This window comes from Cuculus canorus, chromosome 1 (assembly GCF_017976375.1).
Source record: "Cuculus canorus isolate bCucCan1 chromosome 1, bCucCan1.pri, whole genome shotgun sequence".
Lineage (NCBI taxonomy): Eukaryota > Metazoa > Chordata > Aves > Cuculiformes > Cuculidae > Cuculus > Cuculus canorus.
This window is the reverse complement of record NC_071401.1, coordinates 133,240,626-133,264,577: the sequence shown is the minus strand read 5'-3', so window position 1 is coordinate 133,264,577 and position 23,952 is coordinate 133,240,626. Positions and strand designations below refer to the sequence as shown.

The window sequence follows — 23,952 nt, the reverse complement described above, 5'->3', positions numbered from 1 at the left end:
CATCTCTATTGATTCAAAGTTCAGATCTAGTTTCAGTTCAACAGAAAATTCATTTACTGAGCATATATTAGACCTGCTGGTGTCAACAGTTTAATTCTTCCCTTTTTCGGCTTTTTTTGGGGGGGTTGTTGTTTGCTTTTTTTTTTTTTTGGGGGGGGGGGTGTCAGAAAGTCTCACACTGTTTGTGCAAGGGTATCTCCTGAACCTCTGCATATCAACACAGGACTGAGATGCAAGATTGCAGCTAACACACATCAAAGCATCTATGACTATGCCAAGCCACATCATGTCACATAGTCTGAACAGCTAGTCTCCACTATTACCTCACTGACTTCCACTTAGAGCTGTATTCTGCAGAGCAGATCCAGCCTCCCACACATTAACCGTCTTCAACCCAATACCCTTTAGCCATGTTTACAGAAAAAAAGGAAATGCAAGAAGCTGAAAGCAAGGCTAGAGCTCTAACAAGCACTACTGACTGAATTGCCAGAGTACAACACCGACCACAAGCATCACTTTAGCAAGTACTGCCACCAATAGGCCAATGAAGGCTTCAGGTCCTTTGACTACACTTCAGTTTTGACAGTATAGACATAGAATCATAGACTCATAGAATGACTAGGTTGGAAGGGACCCACTGGGTCATCGAGTCCAACCATTCCTAACACTCCCTAAACCATACCCCTCAGCACCTCGTCCACCCATCCCTTAAACACCTCCAGGGAAGGTGACTCAACCATGGGCAGCCTGTTCCAGTGCCCAAAGACTCCTTCCATGAAAAATTTTTTCTTATGTCCAGGCTGAACCTCCCCTGACGGAGCTTCAGGCCATTCCCCCTTGTCCTGTCCTCAGTCACTTGGGAGAAGAGGCCAGCTCCCTTCTCTCTACAACCTCCTTTCAGGTAGTTGTAGAGAGCAATAAGGTCTCCCCTCAGCCTCCTCTTCTCCAGGCTAAACAACCCCAGCTCTCTCAGCCGCTCCTCATAAGACTTGTTCTCCAGCCCCCTCACCAGCTTCATTGCTCTTCTCTGGACGCGCTCCAGAGCCTCAACATCCTTCTTGTGGTGAGGGGCCCAGAACGGAACACACTACTCAAGGTGTGGTCTCACCAGTGCCAAGTACAGAGGGAGAATAACCTCCCCTGACCTGCTGGTCACGCTGTTTCTGATACAAGCCAAGATGCCATTGGCCTTCTTGGCCACTTGGGCACACTGCTGGCTCATGTTCAGTCGGCTGTCAACCAACACCCCGAGGTCCTGCTCCTCTAGGCAGCTTTCTAGCCAGACTTCTCCTAGTCTGTAGCACTGCATAGGGTTGTTAAGCCCCAAGTGCAGGACACGGCATTTGGCCTTGTTAAACTTCACACCACTGGTCTCAGCCCAGTGGTCCACCCTGTTCAGATCCCTTTGCAGAGCCTCCCTACCCTCAATCAGGTCCACACTTCCACCCAGTTTAGTGTCACCTGCAAACTTGCTAAGGGTGCACTCAATGCCTTCATCCAGGTCACTGATAAAGACATTGACCAGGGCTGGACCCAGTACTGAGCCCTGAGGAACCCCCCTTGTAACTGGCCTCCAGCTGGAGTTAACTCCATTTACCACCACCCTCTGGGCCTGGCCATCCAACCAGTTTTCAACCCAGGAGAGTGTGTGCCTGTCCAGGCCAGAGGCTGACAGTTTCTGAAGCAGAATGCTGTGAGAAACTGTGTCAAAGGCTTTACTGAAGTCCAAGAAGACTACGTCCACAGCCTTTCCCTCATCCAGTAGTTGATTCACTTTGTCATAGAAGGCGATCAGGTTAGTTTGGCAAGACCTGCCTTTTGTGAACCCATGTTGACTGGGCCTGATCACCCGGTTCTCTTGCATGTGCTTCATGATAGCACTCAAGATCACCTGTTCCATGACTTTCCCCGGCACTGACGTCAGACTGACAGGCCTGTAGTTCTCCGGATCATCCCTGCAACCCTTCTTGTAGATGGCCACACCACCAGCCAGCCAGTGGAACTTCCCCAGTCAGCCACGACCACTGGAAGATGATGTATAGGGGCTTGGAAAGGACATCCACCAGCTCCTTTAATACTCTTGGGTGGATACCATCCAGACCCATAGACTTGTGAGTGTCTATCTGGGCAAGCAAGGCTCTAACCACTTCCTCTTGGATCATGGGAGCCTCATTCTGCTCCTCTAACTCCTGGGTTTGTACACAGGGGGAACAACTTCCCCTACTATTAAAGACTGAAGCAAAGAAGGCATTAAGTACCTCAGCCTTGTCCTCATCCCTTGTCATCCCATGCTTTCTGTCTGCCTCAATCCCATGCTTAAATTGATATAAAATGGAAATTTAAATGCCAACACACTAGCAAAATTCAGCTTGCCACTGCAGATATTCCCACCTGAAGAACTAATCTAAACTGCAGCTCTAACAGGAAGTTTAATGATATATGTCTACCAAGAAAAGTATAATAAATAAGCTGCAATACTGAGCTCTTGTATGGCTATTACTGCACATTTGCAGTTCATTTATAGCATTATGCTTTTTTTCCCCCGACTCTTAGCATTCCAGTTTGTTTTTCATGATACTGAATGGCTACCATTCCCGAATTTGAAAGCTCCCACTTCTTGCACAGCAGTTTCTGAAACATAAGTTACTTGGTTGGCACAGTTACACTAAAGAGACTTACAGGCACTTCACCAAACTACCTATTTCCAGTCTGCAAAAAACTCCCATTTTCCTGTTTACCTGTAGAAACCTCAAATTATTTTACCACAGAAAGATTCCTCTTTCCAATTTCAAATATTCTGAGAAATTCTGATTTTGAGTTTTCTCTAAGTCTGCCTCATACAGTTGAATAATTAGTGCCCCCAGCTTCTTTTATCATCCACACAACCTTCAGTGTTTTAGACTTACTTTCTTTACCCTGTGAACTTTAAAAATGTGTACTTTAAATATTCAAGAAAGCAAATGATCAAGAATGGCAAGGCTGCAATTTAATTGTGAAGAAAAACCAAAAAGTATTACGAGTGACACGTAGCATCTCCAATACAAACTGGGCCACCCAGAGAAAATTTTGCTAACACTCAGCTACCTCTTTTCCCTCGCCCAGATAAGACAGTACTGAGAAGAAGCTTATTTAACAATTTACAATTTGTTACTAAGAAAGCTGGTGCCCATTCAGTGCAGAACCACTCTAAATAACACCACTGGGAAAAAAAAAAAAAACACTCGGCACCGGGCACAACAGCTTGCAATCAGCAGACCCAGTGAACAAAAAATGCAAAAAATTCTTTCTAGGAAAAGTGAGGCCTTTTCATGCCACTGTTAAAAGGGTGAAACACACCCCAGACACCTGCTTTCCCCAGATTTGTAATGGAGCTTAGATGTATCAGCTGCAGCTCACTGGTGCATCTCCAAACATGCTGGTTCTTCATGGGACAACTGTAGTTAATATTTGTAAACATAATTGCCGTTAATACGATATAGGCAGAAGCAACTATCACACTATTACATTGTGCAAACATTTCTTGTTCATCAACTATTGCAGCAAATTATCCAAATTCAAAACTTGTTAAATAAATGAATTTTTATGCCTGATAGCTTAAGAAACAAACCTCACAACTAACTTAACAGAGAACCGTGTCTTCTTTGCAACTCTCCCATGGTCTCCTTCTTCATCCTCCCAGCTACACTGAATACTGAATGAAAGAAGGCAGTACCAAATTTTAACCAAAACTAGCACTCCTACTAATTTCTAACCTTCCCTTGACAACCTAGTCTTTTGAAGGTCTGTGCATCTTTCCACACAATATCAGAGACACCTACAATAAAGTTGCCCAACTGATTATTTCTTAAGGAAAGCATTGTTTTGCTATTAGCTACCAGAAGGTTATGCTTTAGTGGATGGGCCTAACCTCTAATTTTAGGCTCTTCCATCATATCACAGACGGTTGACTTATACTTTAAAAAAACAAGTAGCAAAGAGTATTAAAAAATCTTCCCATTTTCAAAGCAAAGACATGTTTTACATGAGAAAAATCTGTTCTCTAGAACAACATTAACAGATGTTGAAAAGTGATATAAAGCATTTCTAAACTATTGCCCAGACAAAACCTAGTATCTCAAATACATGCAGCCTCATACTGTGATCAGGGGACAGACTAATGAAACCGTATGTCCTAGTTCATTAGAATTACTGCGTCAAGAAGCTACACTGGATTTCCTAATGAGCTGAAATCAGACTGTTAAAGAATTATAGCTGAAGCCATGGATGCTCTACTTATGCTCTGTCAGCCAGTACTGTCTCTCTTACAAAAATGTTGCAACCTCATGTAAAACTTTTCTGTTAGCTTCAGTATCTCTGATCTATACTTCCCTACAATTATGCTATGAAGCTGCAACCTACACATATTATAGATACTACCACTTTCTGCTACTTGCCTTGTCCCAGTAAAACGCCAGGTGGAGGACTAAGCAAAAACCAACAAAAGAGAAGAGCAGCTGAGAGCAAGACAGGCAATTTAGGAGAAGCCTTCAGGTTCCTGGCAAACCGCCCAGGAGAATGTGGCTTGAGCCAACTCGAATACTTCTGAAATATGGATCTTTCTAGAAAGACCATGATTATGGAGGGCTGCAGGGTCAAATTAATTGGACTAAACAACAAAAACAAGAAAAGAAAAAGCCAGCACTGGACTTAAACTTTGCAAATACTGTGAGCTTTCCTAGCTACAGCTGAGTTATGTACGACCTTGAAAATAGTTTGAACCCTTATAGTTACTAATTCCCGAGTCAATTATTTGCTCAGCAAATTCTTCGTTACAATAAATCAAAATAATCAAAAAATTAATTTTAAATTGTGGAAATTAAGCTGTTTTGATTTCCTTTTGATAGCCTCAGACATATAAACTAATAATAGATTACACAGATGTGCTGAAATGTCCATCAACCTTACGCATGCCACATCGTAAATTCTAAAGAAGGTAGTCAGTTCTACAGAAAGACGGGAAAAATCCACACAAAACAGCATCTGTTGTACTTGTAACAGTTAAGTGACATTTTACTTTTTGTTCTCTGCCTTCTTTTTTTTTCCCCTCTGAGTTTTTTTTTGTCCCTTCGTCTCCAATGGCCATGTTGCTGAGAGGCTCAGAGAACCTACAATTTGTATGCAAAGATAGATAAAAATGTATTCTAGATTTCAGTAAGGCTTCCCTCACAAAATCCATCTGGACACACTGACCAACTGCAAGACCAGCAGGTTCACATTGTGTTGGATGAAGAACCAGCTGAATGGCAAAGCTCAAAGTGTTGTAGTGAATGCGGCTACATCAGGCTGGTGATGGACCACATACCAATGTTCCTCAGGGCTCAATTCTAGGGCCAGTTCTGTTTCACGTTTTTAGCAATGTAGTTGAATGCACCATTAGCAAGTTTGCTGTTAATACTATCTGGGGAGGTGCTGCTGATTTTCCTGAGTGACAAGAGGCTTTGCAGAGAGATCTGGATAGATAGAAGCATTGGGCCCTGACTAATGGGATGAAATCACATTAAAATCGGAATACAGGCTGGATTCTGTATCTGAGACAGAGTAATGCCAAACACAAGTATAAGCTGGGAGAGGAGTGGCTGTAGAGAGGGATCTGGAGGTGCTGGTTGACAGCAGGCTCCACATGAGTCAGCAGCATGCCCTGGCAGCCAAGAGGACAAGCAGCATCCAAGGGTGCATCAAACCAGCCGGTCAAAACAGGTGATCATCCCACTGTATTCAGTGTTGGTACGGCCTCATCTTTAGTACTGTGTGCAGTTCTGGGCCCCACAATTTAAGAAGGATGTTAAGGTTCTTGAATTCACCCAGAGGAAGGCAACAAAACTGGTGAGAGGGCTGGAAGACACATCCTGTGACGAGCAGCCAAGGACTCTGGGTTTGTCTAGTTTGGAGAAAAGAAGGCTAAGAGGCAACCTCATTGCACTCTATAGCTTCCTGAGGGGGGGAAAAGGAGAGGGAGGTTCTGGTCTCTTCTCCTGCGTATCCAGCAATATGACCATTGAATCATAGAATCCCTAGGCTGGAAAAGACCTTTGAGATCATCAAGCCCAACCGTACCTGTCCACTACTAAATCATACCCCTAAGCATTTCATCAGCCTGTCTTTTAAACACCTCCAGGAATGGTAACTGAACTATCTCCCTGAGCAGCCGTTCCAGTGCCTTATAACCCTTTCAGTGAAGAAATTTTTCCTAATGTCCAATCCAAACCTTCCCTGGTGTAACTTGAGGCCACTCCCTCTTGTTGTAACACCTATCACTTGGTAGAAGAGACCAAACACATATCACTCTACAACCTCCTTTCATGTAGTTGTAGCCAGTGATAAAGTCTCCTCTCAGCCTCCTTTTTTCCAGTTTTCTCTCTTTCTACAGAACAACCCAAGTTCCCTCAGCCATTCCTTGTAAGACTTGCTCTCTAGTCCCTTCACCAGCTTTGCTGCCCTTCTCTGGACACAATCCAGCACCTCAACGTCTTTCTTGTAATGAAGGGCCCAAAACCAAACACAGTATACGAGGTGTGGCCTCACCAGTGCTGAGTACAGAGACACAATCACTTCACTGATCCTGCTGGCCATGCTGTTTTTGACATAGTTCAAGATGCCATTGGCCTTCTTGGCCACCTGGGCCACTCATGGCTGGTTCATGTTCAGTTGGCTGTCAACCAACACCCCCACATACTTCTCTGCCAGGCAGCTTTCCAGCCACACTTCCCCAAGCCTGTAGCACTGCATTGGGTTGTTGTGTCCCAAGTGCAGGACTCAGCACTTGGCCTTGTTAAACCACATTCTGTTGGTCTCAGCCCATCGATCCAGGCTGTTCAGATCCCTCTGTAGAGCCTCCCTACACTTCAGCAGATCAACACTTCCTCCCAGCCTAGTGTCATCTGTGAACTTACTAAGGGTGCACTCAATCCCTTCATCCAGGTCATTGATAAAGATGTTGAACAGAACTGGACCCAGCACCAAGCCCAGGGGACACCACTTGTGACCTGCCTCCAACTGGATTTAACTTCATTTACCACCACTCTTTGGGCCTGGCCATCCAGCCATTTTTTTACCCAGCGGAGGGTATGCCTGTCCAAGCAAGTGGAAGCTGGTTTCTCAAGTAGGATACTGTGAGAAATGGTGTCAAAGGCTTTACTAAAATCTGGGTACACTCCACAGCCTTTCCTTCATCCATTAAACAGGTCACCTTGTTATAGAAGGAGATCAGGTTAGTTTGGCAGGACCTGCCTTTCATAAACCCATGCTGAGTGGGCCTGATCACCTTGTTGTCTCGTGTGTGCTCTGAGATAGCACTCAAGATGACCTGTTCCATGACCTTCCCCTGCACTGAGGTCAGACTGATAGGCCTGGAGTTGCCTGGATCTGCCTTCCTGCCCTTCTTGTAAATGGGTGTAACATCTGCCAGCCTCCAATCAAGTGGAACTTCCCTAGTCAGGCAGGACTACTGGTGGATGATGGAAACGGGTTTGGCAAGCACCTCTGCCAGCTCTTCCAATACCATCACATCCAGCCCCACTGGCCAAGCAGATCTCTAACCATTTCCTCTTGGACCATGGGAGCTTTGTTCCGTACTCCATTCCTGTCTTCTGGCTCAGGAGGCTGGGTACCCAGAGAACTTCTTACCTTAATAACATAAGACGCAGGGGAATAGCTCAAAGCTCCATCAGGGGAGGTTTAGACTTGACATTAGGAAGCATGTCTTTACCAAGAGGGCAGTCAAACACTGGAGCAGGCTTCCTAGAGAAGTGGTTGAAGCCCCATGCCTGTCAGTGTTCAAGAAGCATCTGGACAATAGCCTTAATAATATACTTCAGTTTCTGGTCAGCCCTGAAGTGGTCAGGCAGTTGGACTAAGTCGTCATTGTAGGTCCTTTCCAACTGAAAATATTCAGGTCTATTCTACTCTGATCTGGTAAATATTCATTCTTTAACCCTTGTTGATTAAGTTTCTTCCAAAATTTCTGAAATCTTAAGTCCCGGGACAGTTATAATTTCTATAGCAAAAATCTGTACTATACCACTTCTTAGATCCTTACAACATAAAACTTACATCTCCAGTTAAAACAGAGAACTGCCACTACCAATCTTGTTCTGTTCCTCTAAAAATGCAAAATTTAAGTGTATTATCAAATACAATAACCCACCTCTAGAAATATCTTCAATGCCTCTACACTCAAAGCTTCTAATTCCATCATTTTAGAAAGCACTGAAAACAATTTCCGTTTTTAAAAAAATGAATTATTTTCTTCTCATTCAAAACATTTCCCACCATTTCTCTTCATTTTTATGGTGCGCAGATATTTATTAGTATCTAAGCTAGTTCCTACAACTAACAAGACACACAGTTCAGATTTTAAGCAAGTGAATAGATACATTTTAAACAGATTTAGCTTTGTACAGAAGGAAGTAGTTCTAAGATTACTTTAGGAACAGAGTCATGTAGTACAGATGTGCTGCTCCACAGCACCCTATCTCACCAAGAATCAGGTAATATGAGCATATTAGACATCATCATTGCTACTACTGATTTCTCACGTGGTTATGTATGGGAAATACACTAAGCAACCATAACAGAGTTTATCTGTGAGAAGTTCATACAATGTACGACTCCTGCCAAAAAGAAGTCATCTTGCAAACATTTCTTTTCTGGTTGGGTTTCTTTGGCTGTTTTTGTTTTGCTTTGTTTTATTTTTTAAATATGGTTTACAATCATTGTATATGACCCAGAATAAAATTCACAATGACAGGGTTGGATGTGGGAAGCAGTAACTAATGACATACTAAAGCTGATGAAAGTAGAAAGCTTGTTGTTTTGCTTCATTCTTAAAAAATGACCTTATCGTGCAACAAATAAACCTATTGTGCACTGCTCCCTTTTCCCAAAAAAATCTCTATAAAAATGAAATGTAATGTTACGCCACTTGGCAACGTATCAGGATTTATTGCCTGTAAGGGGACAGCTAAAGGCTGAACCAGATGCTTCTTTATCAGAAAACTAAGAGAAACTGGAGCAAGACAGAGGAGGCTTTTGTTATTGCTAAGATTCCATGTTTATTCTCAGGAGCTTGACACTCTCAGGGAGGAAGAGACCATTACATTCATTACACACAGACTTAACTAAATTTCAGGGGGAATTTAAGCTATTTGGATCACCAGCCAAACCAATGCAGTGGTGCTCTTAACAGACAGCAGTCCAATTCATTTTATACTGAAAGAAGTATAGAGACAAACTGATGCAAAACCCTTCCACTGGAAGAGTGTTTCTAAATTACTCATCTTCCAGAGACAGCGGGATTGTGGAGGAAAGTTCACATATTTCACTCCTATGACTTCCTAATACACAAGTATGCCACACTGTACAACAGAGGAAAAACCACCATGGCTTCACTGTTCGCATCCCACCCAGACAGAATGCAGTGGAGTACAGGAAGACATCCAACATCTTCCCGACACTGCACAGAAGAGATTTGAGATGTAAGAGAACAAGAGTCATGGGCTACCACAGAACTTTTTCACCAGCACAATTTGCTCCACTCCTTCTGACTGCCTCAGAGTCTAGTCTGCTTTATGCCACATGGTACAGAGGTGTGCTGGTAAGCAAAGCTCAAACAAGATCAAAACAAAAGCCAATGTTGCAGGAAAGGTTAATGGTAATGAACAGCAGTATTTTCAGTATCTAAAATATCAAAGCTTTTTATTTTTTGAAAAGGACTGCTTCCTTTAAGTTCTCACACACTATGGGAAGCTGTAATGGACTAACAAAATCCAAACGTCTCTAAGAACTTTTGTCCTGAGACCACAAAGTAACTGTTGCCAGGACATTGTATAACCAGGCAAAAAATAAAGCAAGCTACTAAAAGAGGCTAGTCTCCCAATTGCTTCTACTTGAAATAGGAAAGGAGCAACGGGAAAATACCAAGCCAGAGCTTATTTGTCTACTACAAACTTTAAACATGAAACCTATATATTAAAATATAGAAAGTGCCTACTACAAAGTGACTTCTCTTACAAGAGTCACATCCGAAGAAGGATGACCTATCAAGCAGTCGAGCTCCAAATGCATTCTTCTTTCAAATGTCCTCAGAATAGCAGTTTCTTTCCATCAGGTTTATCCCCTACATAGCTGCAGTTTCATCTATTAAATAAAGTTATAAAAATAGCCAATGAAAGTTTATTGCTCTATTTTCTCCTATGAAGGCAATGCAGTTCAGAGAGAGGCAGCAGAAATTTGCCTTTGACTGTAACTCATTAAAATAATTAACAACTGGTTTAATTTCTGCACATCTGCAAACAATGAGATTGCATAGTGGCAATTCAGGGCATAATCACAACCCAACAATTAAGCCTCACAGGAAGAAAATTTAGCTCACCGCAACTTCTTTTCTATTCGTTATAAGTAAAGCCTCCTATAATCTCTCAATTTGCAAGGCTAGCAGTTAGGAACAAAATAAAAATGCTACAGTTTTGCTCATTTTAATTGGTTCCTTCTTGTGATTCAAAACCAATACGAGAAAGAAAAGTGCTCTACTACTGCATTTTTTTAGAACCACTTCTAAGGAAATCTAGCTCATACTAAAGTGGTACTATGGCACTGCCCAAAAGCCAGGTGGCCCTGCAGTTTGCAGAACCCCATATGGAAAAATCAAAGAAGTATTAACCATTTTCAAAATCTGTCCTACAAATCAGCACAGGCTGGTGAGATACTTATGTCAAAAACTGCCAAGGAAATGTCAGATATAGTAGATATTCTCTGCAACATAGAAAAGAAATGAGGGGAGAAACCAAGCAAAGGCACAAAACCCGCAGCACTTTCAGGATATTACAACAAAAAGAAAAAAAGCCATTCCATTCTCAGTGACTCCAGCTCAGGGCTTTCTCTTCTTAAACCTGGGAAAATTGCAATCCAGAGTTCTGCATCAGTGTCAGCATCACAAGTCAAACCATTCAGTCCACTGTCTGAAAAGAATTTTTTTTTAATTTCTTCTCCAAAACAATAAATTATACTTTTTGTTCCTCTCACTGCTTGCGCCCACAGCTTAGGTATTTTAATTCTTTCCAGCTCAGAAAGCTAAGGAAACGCTTTTTATAAAAATAGACAAGTAACTTGCAACTACACAATTCCAGAAGCTTATATTGAAAGAGAAAACACTATGTCCTTACTGTCACTACAAAATTGCTAGGGTGCAATACATTCTTAAGAGAAGCACAGGCTACTTTTTAGATCACATAATCTGTAGAAAGAGAAACAAATCACCTGACACCAAATCAAGGAAAAAATCAGATTAATCTCTTACACTAATCACAAGAGACAGAGAGTTCCTTTCTTAAAGGCTTAGTGATACCATTTTCTTAGTGTTCCAAACATTATTTGAAGTTTAAGTGCAAATAAATATTTGACCACTCAGCTGCCGTTCCACAGTTGCAGTAAGCATAATAGATTTAAAATAGGGGGGAAAAAAACAACACAAAAAGCCCAAAAAAGATACATAAGCAACCAACTCACAAGACAGAACAGATTCTAACTTTACTGCCAGAACAACTCAATATCATGTTCTGACAATACATCCTTGAAGAAACTTACAAAGAATACTATGTTTCACTATGTATTTCACCACACTTCCTTAATAAAAAATGAAATGTTTTTAAATTTAGGTTTCAGCTGAGAAGAACTCCTGTTGGCTATTTTCATGTCAGCTCTCAAAATAATAAATTTTAACTGTTTTGGCCTTTCCTTTCTAAAGTCTTCATACTGGATTATGTTTTCTGATTCCTGAGAGACTAGAATAATTTCTGGAAAGACAGGAATTACTAATCTGAAGCTCTGCTAGGGAAAAAAATTAATTTGAAGCAGAGTATAGAATAAAGAAAGGTCAACTAAACTGTTTGGAATTTAACTTAAAATTATATACCAAGAAAACCTACAAAATTAATTGGAAGTGCTATAAAATAAACTTTTACTTTATTGAGAAAAATCAACAGTAGGGATCTTGAATGCATTCCTATCTCTGGCTCTCCTTGTTTCTGAAACGAAGTGGTTCAAAAGACCCACCTAATCATACAGGAAGTACAAGCAGTATGCCTTCAAGGCTACTAAAATATAAAACTATTTTCCCCCCTTGACTAGCTGATCAGTCTAACTGCATAATAAAGCTATAAAAGCACACAGAAAGCTGGAAAGATAAAAGCTAGTTTTTTAGTTTTTAATAGAATTGAAAGAAAGAAAGCAAATTAATAGCTGAACATAAACATCAAACAATAGGTGGTTAACAAAACTCTTTTCTTTTGGTAATGAGAAATGAAAGCTGTTCTCCTAAAGCTGGTTTTCTGAAAGAACTGAAATGTTTAAACTGCCCTCTAGTGTCAAAATTAATGCAAAGGCTAGCCAAGAGGAAGACTGAAAAGATACTTGAGTTAAGAAATTAATTACTGTGGTGTCTCGTTAACGACTGTAATGCCAAAAATTAACAAGTAGATTTTTAAAAGAGAAGTGGGCCAGTTTTGTCTTTAAAATATAATATTAAAAATAAAATAAAAATATAATATATAAATATAGATAAAAATAAAATTAAAATATCATATAAAAATAAAATAAATATTAAAAAAATTAAATATCTTCATAAGATGCCACTCTGCCCACAGCAGCAAGCTATGTGAAATCACGAGAGGTTTTTTACTGAAAACAGTGCCCAAAGAAAGGTTCTGTCTGATGCTAAAGAAAGAAACTATTAGAATTTTTAAACAGAAAAATATCAATCACTTGTTTCCACAGCCGATGCTGCAAAATAAGCAAATATTAAAACTAAAGGAGAACTACTGGATTTTATAACTCACTTTATTTAAAATAAGGTTTTATATATAAGCACAATTTAAAAATTCTCCTCCTCAGGCCCCACATATGAATTTTAACTTGAGTTTAAATAGCAAGCAGAACAAGGAAAGCCCAGAGAGAAACCTTCTCTGAAGGGCATAAAGTTCTTTACCAGCAAATTAAATGAAATCCTGAGCACCAATAACAAAATTAATAAAGTAAATATGTCCAATAAGTGAAACCTTCCTAAGAATATTAGGTACTGATAGAAGAAAGAGATATGTTCTAACAGATAAGGTCTCAAGATAAGCTATCTAATGGGCTAAAAAGGGAAAATACAAATCAAGGATTTAATGACTAGGAAAAAAGTCACCACCACATCTGGATTGCTGTATCAGATTCAGCTAGGGTTACTACTGAGGGAGTCAGGGCCCCATTGAAAGCTGGATATAAGCACATAGTTCAATGGAAATCAGCAGATCTATTATTCATGGGTGGGTTTGTTGTATTAAATACAGAGCATTCACTCAGAGCTAGTACTGAGCAAGTTTGCTGCAGAACCAGCTACAGGGGAGTTGCATCAGGACAGTACTGTTCCGGATCTCATTAATTCTGCTGAGCCTAAGGGTGATTAGCTCAGTTGCAACAATGTAATCACATATCTACTCTTCTTTCAGGACTAGGAGAATATCTCCACGTGATACCATGGGTGTACTACCTCAGTCAGCAATAGCTGAGTATTTTCAGAATAGTGTCTGAAACACGGATGTGATTGTTGCAAGACAGGGGATTACACTTCCTATAGCTTACCAGCAGACTTGTGTGATGGAAGCATTCTAGCACCCTCCCTTAACCAAACCAGCAGCAGTTTGGCTCAGATTCCAGAGGAAAGAAAGGCCTGCCCACTGCCAGACCAAGAACTCCTCCAAGAAACCTGTAAGAAGCACAGTGATGCAGTCAACACTGATAAGGTGCCTCATACGCAATTTTAACTACAAGTCAATCACTTTTACCCCCTAAATATGACAGCCTAAGCGAGCCTTCTCTGAGCCCTCCATGCCTGGCAGTATCACTGCATGGTCATGATCTCCCCTTGCACTCAGATGTCTCTCAAGGGTGTTTCTTGAAGCAACGAGATCTTCTACCAACAACAGATGAGCCCCATTTGCATCCTCCCTGGATGGCAGCCGGATCATATACCAGGCAATCCCCCTTTTTCACGGGGAATAGTTGTTTAGCTTAAATAAGTACTATTTAGAATAAATCATTTAGACTTAGAATATTGTGTGACTAAGTATGCCTTAGCCTGAATAAAATTCTAGAGTTATAATATTGTATGCTGTTTGCTTAGCTTTCTTAGCATAAGTAGCAAGACTTGCTCTGAAGCATCAGGCCACAATTTGGGAATTTCCAGTTAAAACTTTTCACAGCATGTGCAACCTCTTTAGTTAAAACATGGCCTCAAGAATCAATGAAAACCAGGAAAATACAGAGGGTTCAAGGATATAATCATCAACACCAGCTGCACCAAGACAAGATAACAATCAGCAAAGGAATTCAATGAGGAACAAGAAGACCCCCACACCCAAATATTACTATAGGACCAAAGCATCTCGTGAAGGGTGGGTAAATACTCTGTAAGGGTAGAACTCTCCGAGGATTTCTTGGTTCACATTGGCCCCTCTCTGCAGAGTCTACTGCTGCTGTATCCTTCCCTTAAATTGTTCATTTTGTGAAAGCTGATGCCCGAGTCTGCTTCGCGAAACCACAAATTCGGACTTCAGAGTGAAATGAAACCTGAAAGAAGTTAGCGCACATCCCTGGCAGCAGTTGGCAGAATGCTCAGACGGGAAGTGGGTAGGGTAGAGACACAAGATGATACTTTCAAATCTTAGCTAATTGATACAAAGAATCTGGCATGCATACATAATCCTTCCTTGCCCTCTGCAACACTTAGCCATAAACTCATCACCAAGTCTTGGATTAGGACTGGATCCGGCCACACCTAGACTCCTCTCTGAGAAGGAGTTTAGAAAGCAAGAGGGTCCTTTCTGAACCTCATGACTTGACAGGAGGGTCTCACTTACATTTCTGCATCCCCAATCTCCATGCAAAAAACTTCACATCACTTATAACCCAATTTTCCCTTCATATATTGTTTTCTGTGTGATAATAATGTGACCATATTTATCACTGAACTCTATTAAGTCACACTATTATTTAATTATGAGTTTTATCTAAAAAAACTTGTTCGCAACAACCTGACACATCACTAAAACCTATATTACACCTAGTGCAGGCCTGCAGTCTCAGAGAAGTCTCAGAGAAGTCATAGACTGTTTTAGAATGAGTGACCTTCTAGCTTTGAAATCAGGGAAGGACAGCCTGACATGTCTTTGAGGGCAATATCTTCAAAGCACAAGAACAGTCTGTTCTACTACTGCTCAGGAAAATAAGTACACACATAGGAGACTGGCTTGGCTAAATAAAGAACATAGGACTGAGCTCTATTGCAAACAGGACATTCACAAAGGACAGAAATTAAGACAGGTTACAAAGGAGGAAAACAAAACCCCTTCTTGTGCAGAGTGCTAGGAAAGTCAAAGCTAACCTAAATTTCAAACCGCCAAGGGACATTAAAGGCAACAAGAAAAGCTACAGTAGCAGCAAAAGAGCAGATAGAAAAATGTAAGCCTTACCGGAGCCAGATGATACTGTGCAGACAGATTACTACTATCAGTAGCAGAAGAGAATAGAGTGAAGAATGTACTAAAAAATCTCAACCTGTAGAAGTCCCGGAGATGAGATAGGATGCATTCTAGGGTGCAGCCCACTAACATGTAGAGTACCGCATAGGTCTATCTTCAGGCTTGTCCTGTCTAACATCTTTATCGGTGACCTGCAGAAGGTAACAAAGCACCCTCTCAACAAGTTAGTAGACAACAGCAAACTAGGGGATGCAGTCAATATGCTCCAGGGCAGAGAGCTACCATTTTGAGAGACCAAGGCAGGCCAAAGAAACAGGCCACCAGGAAAAGAGTTCTGCTGAAAAGGATCTGTGCTTGTGTAGTCTGGGAAGGCTTTGGGGGAACAGAACAGCAGACTATCAGTTCCTAAGAGAAGGTTACTGAGAATATAGAGCAAGGCCCTTTACCAAGGTATAAAGCTGGAAATCAAGAGACAACACATTGAAGTTGCCACAGCACATAAAATACTCACTGCTGTGAAGTATTGGAACAGGTATCTCAGGGGCTGTGGAATACTCATGTAGATCTTCACAGTCTACGCAGACAAAGCTTAAGCAGCCTAGTCTGAGATCAGCATTGATCTTGCTTTGAGGAGGAGTTGGGCTAATGATCCCAGGAGGTCCTTTTCCAATCTGAATGATTCTGCAAATGATCTCACCTTATAACCTTAACCACAAGGGACTCAGGGATATCATAGATTCAACAGCCTTTCTGATAGTAACATCACTGTAAAGTCTGAGTTTACTTCTTTGTTTGCCTTAAACACTCCGGCTCAAGGCTGGCCATTTGTGCCCTTCTTTTGGGGCACTGGCAATGAATAGCGGAGGGGGTGCAGCAGCAGGAGCTCCCCAAAGACTGATCTTAGGATATCGCCTGAGGGTCTGGTCTGTGGTCCCAGGTTCAATGGGAGGGGAGGTGTAGGAGCAAGCACACCACTCCTTCTTGCCTGGCTGAGCTCCAGCTCCTGAGCCGGCTGTGATGGGGGAGAAGATGCAGCAGTAGGCACTGACACCCCTGACGCCCAACATAACTGCCCTGGCCAGACCCTCCTGAAGGAGCCTCTGCATGTGTGTGGCAAGACCCCTGGCCATGTGCTGATGGGGCACAGATTGGCCTGATAAAAGAACTCATGAGGAGCCATGTGGCGTGTGCACCCATCACTTCAACATGACCAGCCTGGACCACGTGGCCTGGACAAAGCTGCTGCTGCTGCAGCAACCACGTGTTCCCGAGGAACTGCTGCTGCCCATTGATTTTTTTTTCCCCTGCTTTCTCTTTCTCTCCCTATCATTTACCTTACTGTTTCTTGACTGGCATCGGTGTGTGTCCCATAGAATCCAAGTGACCTTGGCTGTGTTCAGGGATCAGATTGTGATGTGAACAGACTGAAATCTGTTTTCTGCAACTTTGGGAAGCTGCCCCCCCCATACCTTGGCTGTGCACCTGAGTATTTCGTCTGTTTATTTTGGTCAAAGTCAGAATAAATTTTGCTTTTGATTTTCACGCTGAGAGTGACCTTGTCAGCCTCCGAATCACCACACAGATAGATGAACCACCTTCTTGCGATTGTGCAAGTCAAAAGAAGCACAGACGTGAGTGTGTAGCTCATGGATTTGCGGCATGACCATCACAAATATTGATATTTATTTACTTATTTATTTATTCATGGGTCCTCACCACTCTGAAGCAACTGCATTTATAAATGCTTTTAAATGGTATTTGAAGTGGCACTACCATCTGGCATTAAATACCTACACCAGGGTTTCCTGTTCTGCAATCACAAGGAATGCTGCCATATGTTTGTAGCATTGAGGAACATTCGGGCTGCTCAACCACAGCTTACATGCTTGGTTAGAACTGCTTCAAGAAAATTTACGTTAGTGTCCCCACTCCCTCCTTCAGCACAATTATATGGATATGGATATGAATATGCACAAGGTCCTACAGACACAAGGTTCCTAAGCCAGGCTGGAAGCAAGTCTTTGGGAAGTTTCCATGACACAGATGATCACCCTTGGCCTGTGTATCACCTCTACAGTGCCATTATCCTTACCGTATCTGCTCCATAAGAACCATGACTAGCATGAAGGTTGCCAGTTGTAGAATAGTGTCAAGTATCTGACCACAAGAGTCAATGATGGGACCTACATTTAATGCCATTCGTCTAGATTAAAACCTCATAGCAATCATGAGTAGACCTGCTGACACAAACTCTGAGAGCAGCAATAACCAAGCAGGGCCAAAACAAATCACTGCCTGGTATGCAGAGTCTGATGTAATACTTGGCTTTGAGTTGCTCCCATGACTCTCAGTTACACATACAGAAACAGTCATGCACATTACACAGCTACTTTTGTTTGGCAGTTTCACAAAGTCTGCTAAAAAATTCTATGCTGTTCACATCAATATCAGCAGCGGGCATTACATCGCAGTAAGTACCCTGGATCTCTGAAGCACAGTTAAATATTTAGGACGACGAAAGATAAATACCATTTTAAAACAGAGAATGATGTTTTTAAATATTTCAGAGGAATATCAAAGTCTCTAAAGTAGAGGAGGTCAGAGTTAACCAAGTACAGGAGTTTGAAAATCACCTACATACTCTCACAGCATGCTGCTGCTTTATGCATATTCTCAGCATGATAACAGAATTCTGCTGCAGAGGCATGCTTAACTAGCATACTTACCATCCCTTGGAAATCTCTGAGTTAGTAGACCATCTAGTCTGGCATCCATCCACTTTTACAAAACAGCTCATCTAACCCAAAGGCCATTTCCCATCCCCTTTGTTAACTGTTCTATAGCTACAGGTAGACTAACTCCCCAGGGCTTTGGAGCCTGTTTCCTTTCTCTCTTTTTCCACACTTCCATAATGCACACCTATTGCATGACAGAAGTTACTGAAATGGAAAAGGTCTCCTATTTTGCTGAAGAATAACTTGCATCCAATCTCATGCAAAAATTTTCCCATCACATGGTGATGCTCTCATGTGCCCTCTTCTTACAGTGCCAGTTCACCAGTCCATTGACGGGAAGTTTGTGGGCACCATAACCAGGCCAGAAGATACGCCATAATGCAGAGCCTGCCGGCGCTTCCCTTCAGAAAATATTAGATCATAAGCAGTCTTGAAATGCCAAGTGCAGTATTCTCACAGGAAGGGACAAGAATCTCACAGCAGTCAGTAAAGACAGAAAAATGCTAACACTTGAAAATCCCACTGGAAAATAGACTTAATGTCTGAATCCAAACATTTACTATCTCTCTCCAAGGCAGGATTTCTTGAGTATTATATTTAGGTGTTCATGAACTAACTGTGCCTCAAACTGTTTAAATGCATTAAACTCACAGCCTCACCATCATCCTTGGTGATGTCTTCTACAATCTATAATAATGATATGCTTTATGAAAAGATGTACACAATTTTCTTTCATTGCTTTTCCCATCTTTGAGTTTCAGTGAATCTCCTCTTCTTGTATATGACAGAAAGCAATCAAAAGCTTTCTTTTCAGAATCTTGGAAGACTACTAAATTAAAAGACAGGACAGCATATACAATAATACTACATATTTTCAGTTTTAGGTACTTATTTCATATGTTTGTTCTTAATGGGCATCCACAGAATTATGATAATGCTAATAAAAGTACAGAAGGTGAATTAACAGACGTTATTTTGAAGCAATGGTACACAAATATAGTTAAAACTTTCTGTAAATTGAGTATAGAGAAGAAAAAGTGGACAAACTCACTAAAGAGTTTCTGTATTTTAACCTATAAAAATGTTGAATATTAGTCTTTCTCTCTCTTTACACACCCTTCCTTTAAAGAGGAATTTTCTATGCCCATATTTTTATTACCTTCCACATACTGATACGATCTTCTTATTCATCCGAGGGTCAGTGGTCTCATTTAATGCATTTCAAATTAGGTAGATGCAGATGCTTTAACAAACAAGAGCTGAAACAAAACAGTTTGAGCTTGGTTGCATTCCCTCAACTGCACCCTCATCAACCAGTTGCAGATGACTGGTACTAGCCAACTGGAAACCACTGTTCCTGAACAAGTAACAATTGTTAACAACAACAAAAAAGAACAAGACAGAGTTTAATCTATGTATTGTTCCGTGCTGCTATCAAAGGAAGCACTCACATGAAAATACAAAAGCAGGAAACATTAAAAAAGTACATCCCTTGGCACCAGCTCTTTGTCGGTTTAAGTCTTCATTTCATAGTGCATCATACTAATAAATAAAAGATGCACCGTGGGCAGCTTTAAGGCAAAAACAACCAATCAAAACCAAACCAAAACTCAAACCAACCAGCCACCTTCCCAAAAAATAATACAAACCAAACAAAAAGCACACTGGAGACTAAAGCAGCAAACACCTGTGACTTTTAAAAGACCTTACTGAAGGTTAACGTTGCGAATTTTCAAAGCCATAAGCTTTGAAAGCCAGATATATACAAATTTCACTAAATGCCAAAGGTAATAAAGAGTATTATTATACAACTGTACTCATAGGCTTTCCACAAATTCTCTTTTTTTAAATTAAGTAACAGGGTTGTAAAAATAAATTTAAATTGTAAAAATAAAGAAGGATACCAGTTTTGCTAGCATACTATTTTTCTTATTCAAAACTGCAAACTAACAATATTCAATTCACTCTTGGAGTCTTCTTCCCATCTTGCATGTCTCTGGAATGACCCAAACAGCACCAAGTCTCACAGGTATGGCTGGACAAAGAGCACTCTTGACAGTTTTTTTGTGTGAGGTACATACAACGACCTGTTCTTAGCACATCTTTACTTTCTAGTAGGTGAACAGAACTTGGAACCACAAGCCACAAGAAAAAGAAACCAGCTTTAATAATGCATATTTTAAGCAAAACCACTCACAATGCTTTAAGTTTATATTGTGTAACAACCATTAAATTATTAACATCAAAAGAGTGAACAAAACTTACACATCACAACATGTAGCTTTCACTAACTTCTTCCCAACTGTTTCTATATTCTTTTCAATATGTACAGGCCATGTAAGAAATAAGTAGGAAATGTTGTCAGAGGAGCAAATAACTCTTACAACATAAATTAGATTCATAAACACTGTATAGGCTAAAAATAAATCCCTGGAAACAATATAACCTAATTATTAGACATTTTGTTTTTAAAAGTAAGCTTATAAAAAAGTAAATACATTTTAAAATCAAAACCACTAAAAAAAAGACATCTGAAACTACCTAGTTTCACCTCACAACACAAACACTTTAAAACTATTTCAAAAATTAATATGACAAAAATATACGTCATTATACGAGTTTTGTCCAGTAACTAGCATTAACATACTTATTATGCTCAGCAGTGTTGTGTGACAAGCCCATTACCTTTTGGCTTAATTAGGATCAAAACAATCCGAAACACCTACAGTGTCAACACTATGAATGCTCATGTCAGATGCAGAGCCCCTGCAAAGTTTGATCGTGCTTTTAGTTTACATTCTACCGAAATGCAAACTAACTTTTCCGTAAGGATGAGTTCATGCTTTTTCAATTGCTCCCCACAAATCTGTCATCCGTCCTGCTCAGAGTCACAGACACTGAATACTGTTTCTGTTCTTAGCCACGCACAATGCACTCCCCATGCCCACAGCATCTCTCATCATGTCTACCACTGCTAGCAATGTGCAGTGAAGCCTGACTTAAATCTTGTCCCTGAAACAGAAAGTAAAAATAAACACACAAAGGCAAAACAAGTACTAGCAACCTTGGGTTCAAATTTTATCCATCTTGTATAGCATCAAATAGGCCAGCTAAAAATGTTTGCTGCTCAACCTCCTCCTGGACAGACTTGTGTCAGCTGGTATGTCTTTCAGTTTCCATCTGACTTTATTGCTGGCTTTCTACTAAATACCTTGTCAAAATTCGAATAGGTTTTATCAAAGGTCAATTCAATCAAATAACCAAATAACATAAATCATATTTGCTTGATGCAGCCCACTTAGCAGAAGTTTCCTGGTGAGTTACTTTGTGGAGTCTCTCCATGAGCCTCTGAAACCCACTATTGAGGGCAAATTAGAGGAAATAAAATAGACTTTCCATCTCTCTCACACTAAGCTCTGTATAGCAACAGTGCTTTATACCACACCTTTCCCACTAATAGCACAACTCTGTCCTCGGATGTTGCACACCAAATCCTAGCTAACTGATCATTTGTTTCCCAATTCTCCTATTTTCCTTCTTAAACATTCCTAGAGTGAGGCCTTTAAAATACAAAAAAATCTACAATACTAGGTAAATTAATCTATATGTCAGCCTGAGGACAATACAGATGCAGGCAATAAAGGAACTGGCAGGATGGAAAAGATAAAACAGCTGAGTAGCATACCGTAGTCAAGAACAACACAGGGCTGAGTACAAGCTAACAGACTCCCAGTACTGCAATAGCAGGAAGAGAAAGGAGGAAGAGTGATTAATTAGTTTGATAGAAGGGAAAGAACTAGGATTAATGGCTATTCATGTTACCTACACATATCCCCAACTTTTTTTCACAAGCACTGAACTGTCAGCCCAAGCGACAGGCTTGGCAAAGTCTTGGCAATAACTTCTACAATCTGTAATGATACAATACGCAAAAAGTATAACCTATATCAGGAAAAGGCTTCTGTGCTTCCACTTGGGGGACATTCAGCTGCCTGAGGGGCACCCACCTGCCAGAAAATCTGTAGAAGTTGAACCAAAGTGCCAAGAAACACATTAAGAGGATGCAATTTTATATTGACTCCATTTTATATTGATGTTTTCCCCTCACTGTCATCTCTAACCTCTGTGACACTGTGAATGCTTCTGCTGAGTGACAAAGATATCCCTCTGAAAATGATAGGGAGAAATCAGGAATAGTAGCAAAGAAAGTAGTTCCGCTCCTGAAATCCTACCTACATCCACATGGAGCTACAGATACACAACCTACATTTCTCTCCTACACTGAAGGAAACTGTTCAGGGATTAAAAGGACAAAATTACGCAAAATAATAATAAGAAAGAAACAATCCACTAAAAAATAAACTTTTGGTACTCTAACAAGTTCATTTTCTTGGTTCCTTAAGACAAGAACATCTAAGCACAGATAGCCTCTCTGGAGCTGAGCAGCATTAGCATAATGTGCAGAGCTGGCATGAACAGCTGGGTCAAGAATTTAAGTACAGCAGCTGAAAAATCAAGAGTTCAAAGTGGGTTAGAATTGACTATAGCCTCCATTAGAAAATGCTTAAGGTCTGATAACAGAAAGACTGAAAACGACTGCTTTCAAAAACTGAATTTGTTCCAAGCTATCCAACAGGTATATATATATATATATATACACACACATCATATATATATACATCTCACTACTAAAAATGAGGCCTCTCCATTTCATCACAGAGATCACAAAATCATAGAATGGTTTGGGTTGGAAGGGACTTTAAAGATCATCCAGTTCCAACCCCCTGCAGTGGGCAGGCACACCTCCCACTGGATCAGGATACTCAAAGCCTGTCCAGCCTGGTCTCAAAAGCCTCCAGGGATGGGGCATCTGTGACTTCTCTGGACAACCTGTTCTAGTGCCTCACCACACGGAGTAAAAAAATTCTTCCTAATATCTAATCTAAATCTCCCTCTTTCAGGTCAAAACCATTACCCCTCATCCTGTCCCAGCAGTCTCTGATAAAGAGCCCCTCCTCATCTTTCCTTCAGGCCAACTTAAGTACTGGAAGGCTGCTACAAGGTCTCCCTGGAGCCTTCTCTTCTTCAGGCTGAACAACCCCAACTCTCTCAGCCTATACTCACATAGGAGGTGCTCCAGGACTCTGATCATTTTTGTGGCTTACTCTGGACTCATTCTAACAGATCCATGTCTTTCCTGTGTTGAGGACTCCAAAACTGAACAGAGTACTTCAGGTCAAGTCGCATGAGAGCAGAGTATAGAGGGAGAATCATCTCCCTTAAGCTGGTAGTCACACTTCTTTCGGTGCAGCTCAGGATACGGCTGGCTTTCCGGACTGCAAGTGCACATTGCGGGCTCATGTCGAGCTTCTCACTCACCAAGTTCTTCTCTCTAGTGCTACTCTCAATCAATTCTCTGTCTGGATTGTATTTGTGCTTGGGATTGCACTTGGTCTTGTTCAACTTCATAAGGTTCACACAGGCTCACCTCTCAAGCCTGTCAAGGTCCCTCTGGATGTCATCCCCTCCCGCCAGAGTGTTGACTGCACCACACAGCTTGGTATCATTGGCAAACTTGCTGAGGGTACACTCAGTCCCGCTGTCCATGTCTCTGACAAAGATGTTAAACAGCACTGGTCCCAATAAGGACCCATCACTGGTCT

General features: G+C 41.0%; 1 protein-coding gene across 4 annotated transcripts in view; it reads right to left on the bottom strand.

Moving 5' to 3' along the window:
- TSPAN9 (tetraspanin 9) overlaps positions 1 to 23,952 on the bottom strand; it is a 175,268-nt gene that overhangs the window by 136,375 nt on the left and 14,941 nt on the right. The window contains exon 1 of one of the 4 annotated variants that reach the window (XM_054060366.1): positions 19,449 to 19,513. The exons of 2 other annotated variants lie outside the window; for them this stretch is intronic. Coding sequence is in view for 1 of the 2 variants with exons in the window: in XM_054060324.1 (XP_053916299.1) it covers positions 13,657 to 13,681 (25 nt within the window). In the remaining variant the exon portion in view is untranslated. Of the gene's footprint in view, positions 1 to 13,656; positions 13,781 to 19,448; positions 19,514 to 23,952 lie in introns of those variants that run through there. One more of the 4 variants, XM_054060324.1, reaches the window with a different exon arrangement.